The sequence below is a fragment of the Haematobia irritans genome, chromosome 1 (genome assembly GCF_050003625.1).
Source record: "Haematobia irritans isolate KBUSLIRL chromosome 1, ASM5000362v1, whole genome shotgun sequence".
Taxonomy (NCBI): domain Eukaryota; kingdom Metazoa; phylum Arthropoda; class Insecta; order Diptera; family Muscidae; genus Haematobia; species Haematobia irritans.
Genome location: NC_134397.1, coordinates 60,238,814 through 60,255,725, shown reverse-complemented (window position 1 = coordinate 60,255,725; position 16,912 = coordinate 60,238,814). Strand labels below are relative to the sequence as shown.

Genomic DNA, 16,912 nt, shown 5'->3' with positions numbered 1-16,912 from the left:
TGTATTTCTCTAGAAACTTTAAACTTAATTATATACGTATTTAATCTGCCTTTTTTAGTTTAATATATAACACGTATGGACTATGTGGTATATATTACGGTGTTAAGAAGTTTTAAGATACCTTGCCATCGGCAAGTGTTACCGCAACCCAAGTAATTCGATTGTGGATGACAGTCTTCAGTAGAAGTTTCTACGCAATCCATGGTGGAGGGTACATAAGCTTGGCCGAACTTACAGCCGTATATACTTGTTTTTTTTTCCAAATTAATGGAATCATTTTTTGTGTCTTGACTTCAGTGTAAAAAAGCTTTCCAAAATAAGAATGGTTTTCAAGTGTAAAAAAGCTCTCCAAAATAAGGATGGTTTTCAATATATTTTAAAGACAGGTTATAGTTGAAATATACAAATAAGCATAATTTCTACTTGAAGTCGAGCCGGAATTTGAAAATTTTGGTCACCATTAACACGTTTTTAAAGTACTTTGATAGAACATTATAAAAAAGCTAATAAACGAATAATTTAAAATTTATTTCCAAGATTCAAATACACAGAACTCAATTACAAAATAGAAATGATTCTTAAAAGTATCCTTGACTCAATTCTCCGCTTCTTTGGCTCGGAATCAATACCAAAATCATTAGTGTAAAGACGAAATCATTGGAACCGGATATGTTTTTTTTAGTGCACATAACTACTCCAGTCTAAGTCTAAGTGAGCCTGAATCAAATCGGGCTGTCATTTTAACCTAACCTATTATTCACCCAACCTATAGAGATCAATATAAAAAATAAACTTATGTGAAGATCAACATCTTTGGATCCAAGTAAAGTGTTTTTTTTTTTTTGAGTGTAAAAAAAGGATTTCCCAATATGTACAGCTCAAACTTCTAAAACCTTTGCTGATATGCTGTTGTTGACATTCCTCTTAGACATTTTGCATGCATGTCACGTTCGTAACCACCTGTCTTTTGTTTAAGGTTGTCTCTGAAGTCCACACACACACACATATACAACTCGTTCACGGCCAAGTGTATAAACTGATAATAGGAAAGTGAGACTGCTTAAATGTTGGCATTCATCTTTTGTGTACATACATGAGTATGTATGTTTTTGGGATTATAGCAATAATACCCATTTCAATCGTCTTTATTTAATTACTTTTTCCAATTTTTGTTTTATGTTCGGCATGCTACCATATTTGCACAAGTTTTGTATTGTGGGGTTATAGCCCCTATTTTTGAAACACGATCCATGAATAGAACAATTAATAATAGTTTCATAAGTTTTTGATCCGCTTTTGAGAATAGTTTCTTATGCCAAAATTTATCGCTTAAGTTCTATTCATTTGAGTCCTTGGGGAGAACAAAATAAATTATTTAACACTTAAGGGTTTTGTTTTCCAAAGTAATTTAGTTAGTGCTAATGGGTTTTCTTATTGAGACACAATGTAAAGCTGACGAAATGGAGAAGAAAGGCTATAGCAGGACAGGATCCCACAATCACTCTGACTTGCATCAGTTCCCAAAAACATGTTTGTATTTCACATAGCAAAAAAGGAAGCGTACCAAACACGGTTGCCACAGTTGAATTCTACCACAAATAGTAGATACTGTTTGGTGATTGGGTAAAACATTTTCACAAAAATTTCTATAGAAATAAAATTTTAGCAAAATTTTCTAGAGAAAAAAAAAACATTGTTTTGACGCAATTTCTATGGATATAAAATTTTGACCAATTTTCTATTTTGACAAAATTTTCTGTAGAAAAAAAAATATTATACAATTTTCTATGGTAATAAAATTTTGAAAAAATTTTCTATAGAAATATTTTTTTTTATAGAAAAACATTTTTTTTGACGCAATTTCTATGGAAATAAAATTTTGACAAATTTTCTATAGAAATAACATTTTGACAAAATTTTCTATAGAAAAAAAAAAATATAACAACATTTTCTATGGAAATAAAATTTTGACAAAATTTTCTATAGAAATAAAATTGTGACAAAATTTTCTATAGAAATAAAATTGTGACAAAATTTTCTATAGAAATAAAATTTTGACAACATTTTTTATAGAATAAAATTTTGACAAAATGTTCTATAGAAATAAGATTTTAACACATTTTTTTATAGAAATAAAATTTTGATAAAATTCCCTATAGAAATAACATTTCGATAAAATTTTCTATAGAAATAACATTTTTACAAAATTTTCTATAAAAATAAGATGCTGACAAAATTTTCTATAGAAATAAAAGTTTTACAAAATTTTCTATTGAAATAAAATTTAGACAAAATTTTCTATTGAAATAAAATTTTGACAAAACTTTCTGACAAAATTTTTTATAGAACAAAATTTTGACAAAATTTTCTATAGAAATAAAATTTTGACAAAATTTTCTATAGATATAAAATTTTAACAACAAATTAATACAAATAAAATTTTGACAAAGTTTTCAATTGAAGTAAAATTTTGACAAATTTTTCTATAGAAACAAAATTTTGACAAAATTTTCTATAGGAATTAAATTTGTGTTTGTTGTTGATATTGTTGACCTTTTTATTTTAATTTTTATGATTTTTTATCTCATAATCTCGGCTATAGGTCTATAAATTAAACTTGCAATTGTTGGTTTCATGTTTTTTTTATTTTCCGATATTTCGGTTGACTTCGTCAGAACCGTTTTCAAGGCTACAAATTACAAAATTTTGACAAAATTTTCTATAGGAATAAAATTTTGACAAAATTTTTGTATAGGAATAAAATTTTAACAAAATTTTCTATAGAAATAAAATTTTGACAAAATTTTCTATAGAAATAAAATTTTGACAAAATTTTCTATAGGAATTAAATTTTCACAAAGTTTTCAATATATAAAAAAAATTTTGACAAAATTTTCTTTAGAAATAAGATTTTGACAAAAATTTCTATAAAAATAATATTTTGACAAGCTTTTCGATAGAAGTAACATTTTGAGAATTTTTTCTATAGAAATAAATTTTTGACAAAATTTTCTATAGGAATAAAATTTTTTACAATTTTTTTTTTTTTGAAATTAAATTTGACAAAATTTTCTATAAAAATAAAACGTTAACAACATTTTCTACAGAAATATAATTTTCAATAGACATAATGTTTTGACAAAATTTTCTATAGAAATAAAATTTTGACAAAATTTTCTATAGAAATAAAATTTTGACAAACCTTTCTACAAAAATAAAATTTTGACAAAACTTTCCGCAAAAATAAAATTTTGACAACATTTTTTATAGAATAAAATTTTGACAATAAAATTTTCTATAGATAGACAAAAATATCTATACAAATAAAATTTTGACAAAGTTTTCAATTGAAGTAAAATTTTGACAAATTTTTCTATAGAAACAAAATTTTGACAAAATTTTTTATAGAAATAAGATTTTGACAAAAATTTCTATACAAATATGATTTTGACAAAAATTTCTATAAAAATAATATTTTGGCAAACTTTTCAATAGAACTAAAATTTTGACAATTTTTTCTATAGGAATAAATTTTTGACAAAATTTTCTATAGGAATAAAATTTTTTACAATTTTTTTTTTTTTTTTTTGGAAATTAAATTGTTTAAACATTTTTTCGGAAGGTTCAAGTGTGACTCACTTTTGAGTTTAGTGAACTGCCTGAATTTATTCTGATAACTGGTTGATAGTTTTGCTGCAAGTAGAGGATGCTGATGAGGAATGTGGTAATTCCGAAACGTGCGTCCATCCAACCATCTTGCAGTCTATAGGGCTTTGCCCAAATAAATTTGACAAACATTATTTTCCTCTGTTGGTTAAGCTACACTTGTAGTTTAGTCAATGCATGCAAAACAACAACAATGAAATAAAATTTTGCCAAAATTTTCTATAGAAATAAAATGTTGCCAAAATTTTATATAGAAATAAAATTTTGACAAAATTTTGTATAGAAATAAAATTTTGACAAAAATTTCTACACAAATAAAATTTTGTCAAAATTTTCTATAAAAATAAAATGTTGGGAAAATTTTCTATAGAAATTAAATTTTCTTAGACATAAAATTTTGACAAAATTTCCTATAGAAAAAAAAATTACAAAATTTTCTATAGAAGTGAAATTTTCACAAAATTTTCTATAGAAATAAAATTTTGACAAATGTTCCTATAGGAATAAAATTTTGACAAAAATTTCTATACAAATAAAATTTTGACAAACTTTTTTATTGAAATAAAATTTTGATAAGATTTTCTAAAAAAATACAATTTTGAAAACATTTTCTATAGAAATACAATTTTGACAAACTTTTCTATAGCAATAAAATTTTGGCAAAATTATCTATAGAAATAAAATTTTGACAAAATTTTCTATAGAAAAAATTTTGAAACTTTTCTATAGAAATAAAATTTTCTATAGAAAAAAGAAATTGATAAAATTTTCTAAAAAATTCCTTTTTTGAAAACATTTTCTATAGAAATAAAATTTCTATAGTAATAAAATTTTGACAAAATTATCTATAGAAATACAATTTTGACAAAATTTTCTATAGAAATAAAATTTTGACAAAAATTTCTATAAAAATAAAATTTTGACAAACTTTTCTATAGAAATAAAATTTTCTATAGAAATAAAATTTTGATAAAATTTTCAAAAAAAAACAATTTTGAAAACATTTTCTATAGAAATAAAAATTTTTCCAAAATTTTCTATATAAATAAAATTTTGGCAAATTTTTCTATAGAAATAAAATGTTGGCACAATTTTCTATAGACATAAAATTTTGACGAAATTTTTTATATAAATAAAATTAAGCAAAAATGTTCTATACAAATGAAATTTTGGCAAAATTTTCTATTGAAATAAAATTATGACAAGATTTTCTATAGAAATAAAATTTTTACAAAATTTTCTATAGAGACACAAATTTGACAAAGTTTTCTATAGAGATACAGTTTTTACAAAGTTTTCTATAGAAATAAAATTTTGCCAAAATTTTCTATAGAAATAAAATTTTGAAAAAATTTCCTATAAAAATAAAATTTTGACAAAATTTCCTATGGAAATAAAATTTTGACAAAATTTTCTATAAGAAGTTTTAAGATACTTTGATATCGCTAGTTTTAATACAACCCAATTAATTCGATTGTGGATGACAGTCTTTAGTATAACTTTCTACGCAATCTATGCTTAATTTCAAATCTTGATGAAAAGTTTGAAGATTTATTTTGAAACCTAGCAATCGATAATGTTCACTTGGAAATAGCGTATAAATAATCTTTCCTTCATAAAGAAAACATATCCATTTGCTCATTGTCCCTTCTGATTAAGGTGAGTTCTATGCAAATTTCTCTAGAATGTATAACAGAGATATTCATAGTCTATTATGTTAATGTCAAGTGAACTTGATCAACTTTGACATGAACAGAAGTTGGGAGAAGAATCACTATCATCATCATCATAAAAGCTAAAGTTGTTTCATCCACTCGGTTGACCACTTGACATGACAAGAGCAGCAAGTCCACCATCCTTTACGTCCACAAGAAGTCAAATATACGAAAATTTGTATAAAACTATGTTACAATGTTAAATAAGTAGTTGGAGAGGCCAAGTGAATGACATTCAAATGTCTGTGATAAGTGTTTTTGAGATTTGGAAGGAGACTCAATGGAATGCGATTAAAAGGAATGCAACGTGTAGAAGAGTGACTAGAGTAGAATACTCTCGAGGAACGAAATTTTAAACAAACGAACTTTTTTTGACACTTAAAAATCAGATAAAATCGACTGCTTGTCATACATTCGGGTTTATTTTATTTATAATATATAGTTTAAATTTAAATTTAATTTAAAATTTCATTAAATTTTCTTTCTGGAGGAAAATATTTTTGTGTGAATGAGGAAGAGACACCCCCAGGAAAAAAACAACAAATTTTTATAGCCGATTTAACTTTATTAAATTTTGCCAAATGTGAGAAAATATGTTTTATTTTAATTATTTTTTGCTTACTTTAATAACGTGAATTAAAAATGAGAAAAAGGTACACAATTCTACTAAATATGAAAATGTTTTATATTTTCCCAAAATGGGCGAAATTTGCTTAAAATGAGTCAACAAATTTCTCAAATAACTAAATTTTTCTTAAATTCCAATTTTTTGAAAGTTTATTAAACAACAGAAAATAATTTATTATTATACCCTCCACCATAGGATGAGGGGCATATTAACTTTGTCATTCCGTTTGTAACACATCGAAATATTGCTCTAAGACCCCATAAAGTATATATATTCTGGGTCGTGGTGAAATTCTGAGTCGATCTGAGCATGTCCGTCCGTCCGACCGTCTGTTGAAATCACGCTAACTTCCGAACGAAACAAGCTATCGACTTGAAACTTGGCACAAGTAGTTGTTATCGATGTAGGTCAGATGGTATTGAAAATGGCCATATCGGCCCACTTTTACGTATAGCCCCCATATAAACGGACCCCCAAATTTGGCTTGCGATTGCTCTAAGAGAAGCAAATTTCATCCGATCTTACTGAAATTTGGTACATGGTGTTAGTATATGGTCTCTAACAACCATGCAAATTGGTCCACATCGGTCCATAATTACATATAGCCCCCATATAAACCGGTCCCCCGATTTGGTTTGCGGAGCCTCTAAGAGACGCAAATTTCATCCGATCCGGCTGAAATTTGGTATATGGTATTAGTATATGGTCTCTAATGACCGTGCAAAAATTGGTCCACATCGGTCCATAATTATATATAGCCCCCATATAAACCGATTACCAGATTTGACCTCCGGAGCCTCTTGGAAGACCAAAATTCATCTGATTCAGTTGATATTTGGTACGTGGTGTTAATATATGGGCTCAAACACCCATGCAAAAAATATAAGCGACCCCCATATATCAATTTCCATGTCGATTCGTAATTATTTGTAGACTTACCTATACACTGAAAAAAATATTGTCGTGGGGTCAAAGATTTCATGTCTTTAAAATAGAATGCAAATTTTGCTTAGCATAGAAGACGCATTTTTTTTCTTTCTCCAAAAGTCGATAATCTTTTCAATGACGTCGTGTTGTCGTTATAATTAAGTGATTTGACTTAAAAATGTGTATCATAACATGAAAGAAAAAATGTTTGGGCTAAGGTCAACTTGACTTTAATAATTCAGAAAAAATCTTTAAATGTAATGAATTTGTCTTTAAATTTGTTGCCTTTTTGCGTCTTGACTATAAAGCAAAAAATCGTTCAAATTGAGGACATGTTTTTCAAAACTTTATTTTAAAGATGTTTTTTACTTGAAACAGCATAATTTCTACTGAATGTCGAGTCTTAATTTGGAAAATAATGTTGTCCTTAACTCGTTTTTAAAGGACTTTGATAGCATATGAAGAAAATAACCTGAGAAAGCGAAAAATTAAAATTTGCTTCCTAGAAGCAAGTACACAAAACCCAAATTTAAAAGAGAATTGTGTCTTAAAAGTATCCTTACTTGTATTCTCCGCTTCTTTGGCTCGGAATCAATACCAAATTTTTTAAAGTAAAGACAAAATCTTTGGAACCGGGCATGTTTTTTTTTTTCAGTGCACATAGCTTTTTTGATAAAATATATACCACGTATGGACTAGCTCACAATTTAGAAAACGATGTTAAGAAGTTTTAAGATACCCCAACCCAAGTAATTCGATTGTGGATGACAGTCTTTTGTAGAAGTTTCTACGCAATCCATGGTGGAGTGTACATAAGATTCGGCCGGGCCAAGTTACGGCCGTATATACTTGTTTTAATTATTTTTTGCTTACTTTAATGACGTGAATTAAAAATGAGAAAAAAAGCACACAATTCTACTAAATATGAAAATGTTTTATATTTTCCCAAAATGGGCGAAATTTGCTTAAAATGAGTTCACAAATTTCTCAAATAAGTAAATTTTTATTAAATTCCAATTTTTTGAAAATTTATTAAACAACAGAAAATAATTTATTATTTTTGATAAATTTTTGAATAAATAAGCAATACGTATATTTCCATTTTTGTACCTTTTATCAATATAATATGACCAATTCAATATACACATATTTTTATATTCTCTGTATTTTATTTGCAGATTTAAATTCGTTACGGTTTCCCAATAGCTTTAATTCCAATTCGCTTACCAAAATATCACAAAATCCAAATTCAAAATGAATAACGACGAAGTGTATGAGATCAAGAGAACGTGGGAGATTCCTGCCGCTACACCAACAGAATCTGGAACAGCCATTCTAATGTTATTTTTCAAAAAATATCCGTCCAATTTGGAGAAATTTTCAGCTTTCAGAGATCTGCCATTAGATGAATTAAGTGTAAGTTTTGAACATTTAAAATAATCACGTAAGAAATTTTATCTCCGTTTTTAAAAAAATATATACATATATACGATACATAGAATTGTAGGAAAGTATGTAAACCCCATATTGATTACAATAATAATATTCTGTATATTTAATGTAAGGAAAACTATGAAATATATACTACACAGAAACAAATATCACCAAAATATTTCCAATTCTAAAGTCGATTGAAGTTTATTTTTTTCAATTAATAAATTAATTGAAACTATTAACTTTTTAATCAAAATAGGAAGATTAACTTAATTAAGTCCATGATTGAAAATTTTAAAATTTTTAATTAAAATAATAATTGATACAATTACCTTTTTAATCAAACTCGGAAGACTAAGTCAGTTAAAACAAGTAAGGAATGTCTAAAGTCGGGCGGGGCCGACTATATTATACCCTGCACCACTTTGTAGATCTAAATTTTCGATACCATATCACATCCGTCAAATGTGTTGGGGGCTATATATGAAGGTTTGTCCCAAATACATACATTTAAATATCACTCGATTTGGACAGAATTTGATAGACTTCTACAAAATCTATAGACTCAAAATTTAAGATGGCTAATGCACTAGGGTGGAACACTATTTTAGTAAAAAAATATGGGAAACATTTAAATCTGAAGCAATTTTAAGGAAACTTCGCAAAAGTTTATTTATGATTTATCGCTCGATATATATGTATTAGAAGTTTAGGAAAATTAGAGTTATTTTTACAACTTTTAGACTAAGCAGTGGCGATTTTACAAGGCAAATGTTGGTCGAAATCAGAAAAATATATATATGGGAGCTAAATCTAAATCTGAACCGATGTCAACCAAATTTGGCACGCATAGCTACAATGCTAATTCTACTCCCTGTGCAAAATTTCAACTAAATCGGAGTTAAAAATTGGCCTCTGTGGTCATATGAGTGTAAATCGGGCGAAAGCTATATATGGGAGCTATATCTAAATCTGAACCGATTCCAACCAAATTTAGCACGCGTAGCTACAATGCTAATTCTACTCCCAGTGCAAAATTTCAACTAATTCGGAGCAAAAAATTGGCCTCTGTGGTCATTTGAGTGTAAATCGGGCGAAAGCTATATATGGGAGCTATATCTAAATCTGAACCGATTTCAACCAAATTTGGCACGCATAGCTATAATGCTAATTCTACTCCCAGTGCAAAATTTCAACTAAATCAGAGTTAAAAATTGGCCTCTGTGGTCATTTATGTGTAAATCGGGCGAAAGCCATATATGGGAGATATATCTAAATCTGAACCGATTTCAACCAAATTTGGCACGTATAGCTACAATGCTAATTCTACTCCCTGTGCAAAATTTCAACTAAATCGGAGCAAAAAATTGGCCTCTGTGGTCATTTGAGTGTAAATCGGGCGAAAGCTATATATGGGAGCTATATCTAAATCTGAACCGATCTCCACCAAATTTGGCACGCATAGCTATAATGCTAATTCTACTCCCTGTGCAAAATTTCAACTAAATCGGAGCAAAAACTTGGCCTCTGTGGGCAAATGAGTGTAAATCGGGCGAAAGCTATATATGAGAGCTATATCTAAATCTGAACCGATTTGGCTGATATTTTGCAAGTTTTTCGAGACCCATAAAATATTCGGATGTACAGAATTTGAGGAAGATCGGTTGACATACACGCCAATTATGACCATATCGGTGAAAAATATATATGGCAGCTATATCTAAATCTGAACCGATTTTTTCCAAAATCAATAGGGATTGTCTTTGAGCCGAAACAGGACCCTATACCAAATTTTAGGACAATCGGACTAAAACTGCGAGCTGTACTTTGCACACAAAAATACATCAACAGACAGACAGACGGACAGACAGACAGACAGACAGACAGACAGACAGACTGACAGACTGACAGACAGACAGACAGACAGACAGACAGACAGACAGACAGACAGACAGACATACAGACGGACATCGCTAAATCGACTCAGAATTAAATTCTAAGCCGATCCGTATACTAAAAGGTTGGTCTATGATTACTCCTTCTTGGCGTTACATACAAATGCACAAACTTATTATACCCTGTAACACAGTAGTGGTGAAGGGTATACAAATATTAAAATCAAGGAAACTTTCTCATTTTGGAGAATTTTTTAGTAAAACATAATAATTGCCATGACCTAAAATAGAGTTAAATTCGTTTTAGTGCCCTGGAAGGTTCATTTTTATACCCTTCACCACTACTGTGGTACAGGGTATAATAAGTTTGTGTATTTGTATGTAACGCCAAGAAGGAGTAATCATAGACCAACCTTTTAGTATACGGATCGGCTTAGAATTAAATTCTGAGTCGATTTAGCAATGTCCGTCTATCTGTCTGTCTGTCTGTCCGTCTGTCTGTCTGTCTGTCTGTCTGTCTGTCTGTCTGTCTGTCTGTTGATGTATTTTTGTGTAAAGTACAGCTCGCAGTTTTAGTCCGATTGTCCTAAAATTTGGTATAGGGTCCTGTTTCGGCTCAAAGACGATCCCTATTGATTTTGGAAAAAATCGGTTCAGATTTAGATATAGCTGCCATATATATTTTTCACCGATATGGTCATAATTGGCGTGTATGTCAACCGATCTACCTCAAATTCTGTACATCCGAATATTTTATGGGTCTCGAAAAACTTGCAAAATATCAGCCAAATCGGTTCAGATTTAGATATAGCTCCCATATATAGCTTTCGCCCGATTTACACTTATTTGCCCACAAAGGCCAATTTTTTGCTCCGATTTAGTTGAAATTTTGCATAGGGAGTAGAATTAGCGTTGTAGCATGCGTGTTAAATTTGGTTGAAATCGGTTCAGATTTAGATATAGCTCCCATATATAGCTTTCGCCCGATTTACACTCATATGACCACAGAGGTTAATTTTTTGCTCCGATTTAGTTGAAATTTTGCACAGGGAGGAGAATTAGCATTGTAGCTATTGCGTGCCAAATTTGGTTGAAATCGGTTCAGATTTAGATATAGCTCCCATATATAGCTTTCGCCCGATTTACACTCATATGACCACAGAGGCCAATTTTTTGCTCCGATTTAGTTGAAATTTTGCACAAGGAGTAGAATTAGCATTGTAGCAATGCGTGTCAAATTTGGTTGAAATCGGTTCAGATTTAGATATAGCTCCAATATATAGCTTTCGCCCGATTTACACTCATATGACCCCAGAGGCCAATTTTTAACTCCGATTTAGTTGAAATTTTGCACAGGGAGTAGAATTAGCATTGTTGCTGTGCGTGCCAAATTTGGTTGAAATCGGTTCAGATTTAGATATAGCTCCCATATATATGTTTTTCTGATTTCGACAAAAATGGTCAAAATACCAACATTTTCCTTGTAAAATCGCCACTGCTTAGTCGAAAAGTTGTACGAATGACTCTAATTTTCCTAAACTTCTAATACATATATATCGAACGATAAATCATAAATAAACTTTTGGAAAGTTTCCTTAAAATTGCTTCAGATTTAAATGTTTCCCATATTTTTTTACTAACATTGTGTTCCACCCTAGTGCATTAGCCGACTTAAATTTTGAGTCTATAGATTTTGTAGAAGTCTATCAAATTCTTCCAGATCGAGTGATATTTAAATGTATGTATTTGGGACAAACCTTTATATATAGCTCCCAACACATTTGACGGATGTGATATGGTATCGAAAACTTAGATCTACAAAGTGGTGCAGGGTACAATATAGTCGGCCCCGCCCGACTTTAGACTTTCCTTACTTGTTTTTAAGTATTGTAGTTTTTCCTAAAGAATTTTTCCTAAAGCACGAAAAATGGTGTGATTTGTTTTTCAGTCTTCAGGAAAGTTGTAGCTCTTAACTTGGCCAACAAAAATGCTGAATATATTAAGTTGGAAAAATTTAATCTTCATGCTCAAACCCCAATGTGGAAAAATTATTCCGAAAAAGCGTTCCGAACCGAATTTGGCAAAAAAAAAAAATATATAGACTCATAAAAAACGAACGGCATTCATTCTACCACAATCCATAAATTAATTTTCTTCTCTCATCGAATATTTTCGGCTGGGATAAATGACTTCTTGTTTGGAATTTTTGTGTTGTGTAATATAAATAAAGGATTTCACATATATTATAATAATCCTCGAATTCAAAGTTATGACAACTAAAACATTTTTACCGATAATTTTTTTTTGGGGGAGAGCTAAAACATTTCTACATACGCCAATGGGCCCCATATAAACCGATCTCGACCGATTCAAGCAACAATTGGATCATATCGGTCCATACAAACCGATCGCCAGGTATGACCTCCGGATCCTCTTGGAGGAGCACATTTCATCCGATTCGGTTGAAATTTGGTACGTGGTGTTAGTATATGGTCCTTAACATTCATGCAAAGATTTGTTCATATCGGTCCATAATTTTATATAGCCCCTATATCGCCCAGATTTTGCTTGCGGACCCTCTTGAAGGAGCAAATTTCAGTAGAAGTTTCTACGCAATCCATGGTGGAGGGTATATAAGATTCGGCCCGCCCGAACTTAATGCCGTATATAATTGTTGTCTATACTTTTAGTTCAATTGCGTTTATTTTAATAAAACATTGCGGAAATCTAAAAAAAATGAATACAATTTAGTTAAATTTTTGCACAGTTCACTTTGTTTCTGTGTGTCAGTGTATCATAATACAAGATAGTCAATTAATTTTAATTAATTCATTTTTATTTACTTTTTCTCTATCTTTTACAGTCAAATGCCCGCTTTAAAGCCCATGCAATGCGAATCATAAAAATTTTCGATGATTCCATACAAATGTTGGGCCATGATTGGGCGGGGCCTAAACTGGAGGAAATGTGGTCAAAAATCGCTACAACGCATTTTAATCGACAAATTGAAAAGCAGTCATTTATTGTAAGGGCTAATTATTAAAAAAACAGTCAACAAAAATATCTAAATTTTCTATAATATTTTCATATTTGTTTTCCAACAGGAACTAAAAGAGGTCATATTGGAAGTTTTAACAGCGGCCTGTAATTTAAATGAGAAACAAACTGAAGCTTGGATTAAATTAATGGATATTGTGTATAGCATTGTCTTTACCAGTTTGGATAAACTGCAAAATGGAGAGCAATAAAATTTAAGGCATGTTAGAGTCATGATTCATTAAATAATGCAATTAGAAATGGAACAAAAATTATGAAAATTAAGAGATTTGTTATTGATTTAAAGACATTTTTGTAAGAGGTAAAACAAAGATCCCATAAAAAGAAAATCACATACACAGTCATAAATAGAGAACCAATTTAAAAACAAGGCATACATATATGTATTGAAATGGGTGATTGAAGTAGTTAGCTATAAAAATCCTAAAAATTCCCACATTAATCCTTAATCCTGAAATTCCTAAAAGAATCCTTAAGCCAGATTGTGTGGCCTCAATATCCTGTCCTTAAATCTCTTACAAATTTTTGGTAATTATTCTAAAGACCAGAAAGTAAAGCTTTATCTAAATGTTGGCCTAAATTCAATGTCAAGATGTGTTCTATGTCACCAATGGATGTTAGAGAAATAATTTAAATTTCTGTTAATAAAAATAACTACCCCAAGTATAGATTTTGCAACCTTTAGCCCACCTGTAATGAAAAAAAAAAAAAAAATAATTAAAATAAAAAAAACAACTAAAAATATTTTTTAGATTTATAAAAGTAATACAAAAAAAAAAACCAAAATAAAAATTCTAAAGAATCCCAAAATTATCTATATATATCATTTGTTATTTGTAATGGAGAAAACCAAAAAAAAAAAAAAAAATAGAAAAATCTCCCATAATAAAAATCCTCTTCACACAAACAAACATCATAAAATGGATTTGCATTTTTTCTAAATATTTTTCTAACAACTCACTCCCTTCCTCATTGTATGTGAGGGCGGGATTTTGACATAAAACATAAAACAATGTAAAAGAGAAAAACTTAATTAAGTCTAAAATAAATAATGTAATTGTGTATTGTAATACAATGATGTAAAATGCTTTAGTCGTAGATACACCAACCAACAGACAACCAATTTTTTTGTGGAAATAACATCAACATTATATTAATATATATATAAAACAAGTACATTGTAACTAAATAATAACAATAATGAAAAGTAATAAAATCACATAAAATAGACAAGAGTAGTGTAAACATTATTCCAATAAAGATATAAATACATTTAAAAGGCGTTACTGATGGTAAGATAGGGGAACTTTCATTGGACAAATATATTACAGTGATGTTACAGTAAAAGGGAAGAAGGAAGAAAATTTGAACTATCAATAACTTTGTAGAACAGCTTTAGAAAAGTTAACTACTGTAATACAGATGGATGGAAACGACAAGAGAAAGGAAGAGTTTGGGAGTGTAAACGCAAAGAAAATAAATATAAATAGATAAAAAACAAATATATACAGTTGTAAGTTCGGCCGGGCCGAATCTTAACCCTCTAATGCCCAAACCAGCCTTTAAGCGGGCTTCAATAAAAACGGCTAAAATAAAATCAAAACTTTGTTAAAACTCTACAAGAGACTTTGCAGCATATACTGGATTTTACCGTATATTATACCCTCCATCATAGGATGGGGGTATATTAACTTTGTCATTCCGTTTGTAACACATCGAAATATTGCTCTAAGACCCCATAAAGTATATATATTCTGGGTCGTGGTGAAATTCTGAGTCGATCTAAGCATGTCCGTCCGTCCGTCCGTCCGTCCGTCTGTTGAAATTACGCTAACTTCCGAACGAAACAAGCTATCGACTTGAAACTTGGCACAAGTAGTTGTTAGCGATGTAGGTCGGATGGTATTGAAAATGGGCCATATCGGTCCACTTTTACGTATAGCCCCCATATAAAGGGACATTCAGATTTGGCTTGTGGAGCTTCTAAAAGAAGCATATTTCATCCGATCCGGCTGAAATTTGGTATATGGTGTTGATATATGGTCTCTAACAACCATGCTAAAATTGGTCCACATCGGTCCATAATTATATATAGCCCCCATATAAACCGATCCCCAGATTTGGCTTGCGAGGCCTCTAAGAGAAACAAATTTCATCCGATCCGGTTGAAATTTGGTACATGGTGTTGGTATATGGTCTCTAACAACCATGCAAAAATTGGTTCACATCGGTCCATAATTATATATAGCCCCCATATAAACCGATCCCCAGATTTGGCTTGCGGAGCCTAAAAGAGAAGCATATTTCATCCGATCCGGCTGAAATTTGGTATATGGTGTTGGCATATAGTCTCTAACAACCATACAAAAATTGGTTCACATCGGTCCATAATTATATATAGCCCCCATATAAACCGATCCCCAGATTTGGCTTGTGGAGCCTCTAAAAGAAGCATATTTCATCCGATCCGGCTGAAATTTGGTATATGGTGTTGATATATGGTCTCTAACAACCATGCTAAAATTGGTCCACATCGGTCCATAATTATATATAGCCCCCATATAAACCGATCCCCAGATTTGGCTTGCGAGGCCTCTAAGAGAAACAAATTTCATCCGATCCGGCTGAAATTTGGTACATGGTGTTGGTATATGGTCTCTAACAACCATGCAAAAATTGGTCCACATCGGTCCATAATTATATATAGCCCCCATATAAACCGATCCTCAGATTTGGCTTGTGGAGCCTCTAACAGAAGCATATTTCATCCGATCCGGCTGAAATTTGGTACATGATGTTGGTATATGGTCTCTAACAACCGTGCAAAAATTGGTCCATATCGGTCTTAATTATATATAGCCCCAAAAAAACCGATCCCCAGATTTGGCTAGTGGAGCCTCTAAGAGAAGCATATTTCATCCGATCCGGCTGAAATTTGGTACATGGTGTTGGTATATGGTCTCTAACAACCATGCAAAAATTGGTCCATATCGGTCCTTAATTATATATAGCCCCAAAAAAACCGATCCCCAGATTTGGCTAGTGGAGCCTCTAAGAGAAGCATATTTCATCCGATCCGGCTGAAATTTGGTACATGGTGTTGGTATATGGTCATTAACAATCATGCAAAAATTGGTCCACATCGGTCCATAATTATATATAGCGCCCATATAAACCGATCCCCAGATTTGGGTTGCGGAGCCTCAATTAGAAGCAAATTTTATCCGATCCGCCTGAAATTTGGTACATGATATTGGTATATGGTCTCTAACAACCGTGCAAAAATTGGTCTACATCGGTTCATAATTATATATAGCCCCCATATAAACCGATCCCCAGATTTGGCTTGCGAAGTCTCCAAGAGAAGCAAATTTCATCCAATCCGGTTGTAATTTGGAACATGGTCCATATCGGTCCATAATTATATATAGCCCCCATATAAAACGTTCTCCAGATTTGACCTCCGGAGTCTCTTGGAGGAGCAAAATTCATCCGATCCGGTTCAAAGTAGGAACGTGGTGTTAGTATATGGTCGCTAACAACCATACCAAAATTGGTCCAATCACACAAAAATTGGTCCATATCGGTTC

The 16,912-nt window shown here is 30.8% G+C and overlaps 1 protein-coding gene across 4 annotated transcripts in view; it reads left to right on the top strand.

Annotated features, from left to right (window-relative positions):
- Window positions 1–14,555, top strand: part of glob1 (globin 1) — a 58,485-nt gene extending 43,930 nt beyond the window's left edge. For all 4 annotated transcript variants that reach the window (XM_075290545.1, XM_075290547.1, XM_075290548.1 and 1 more), the window contains exons 2-4: window positions 8,115–8,352; window positions 13,129–13,290; window positions 13,370–14,555. In XM_075290545.1, coding sequence (XP_075146660.1) covers window positions 8,191–8,352; window positions 13,129–13,290; window positions 13,370–13,513 — 468 coding nt within the window. In that variant the 5' untranslated portion in view covers window positions 8,115–8,190 and the 3' untranslated portion in view covers window positions 13,514–14,555. The remainder of the gene's footprint in view (window positions 1–8,114; window positions 8,353–13,128; window positions 13,291–13,369) is intronic.
- The last annotated feature ends 2,357 nt before the right edge of the window (window positions 14,556–16,912 follow it).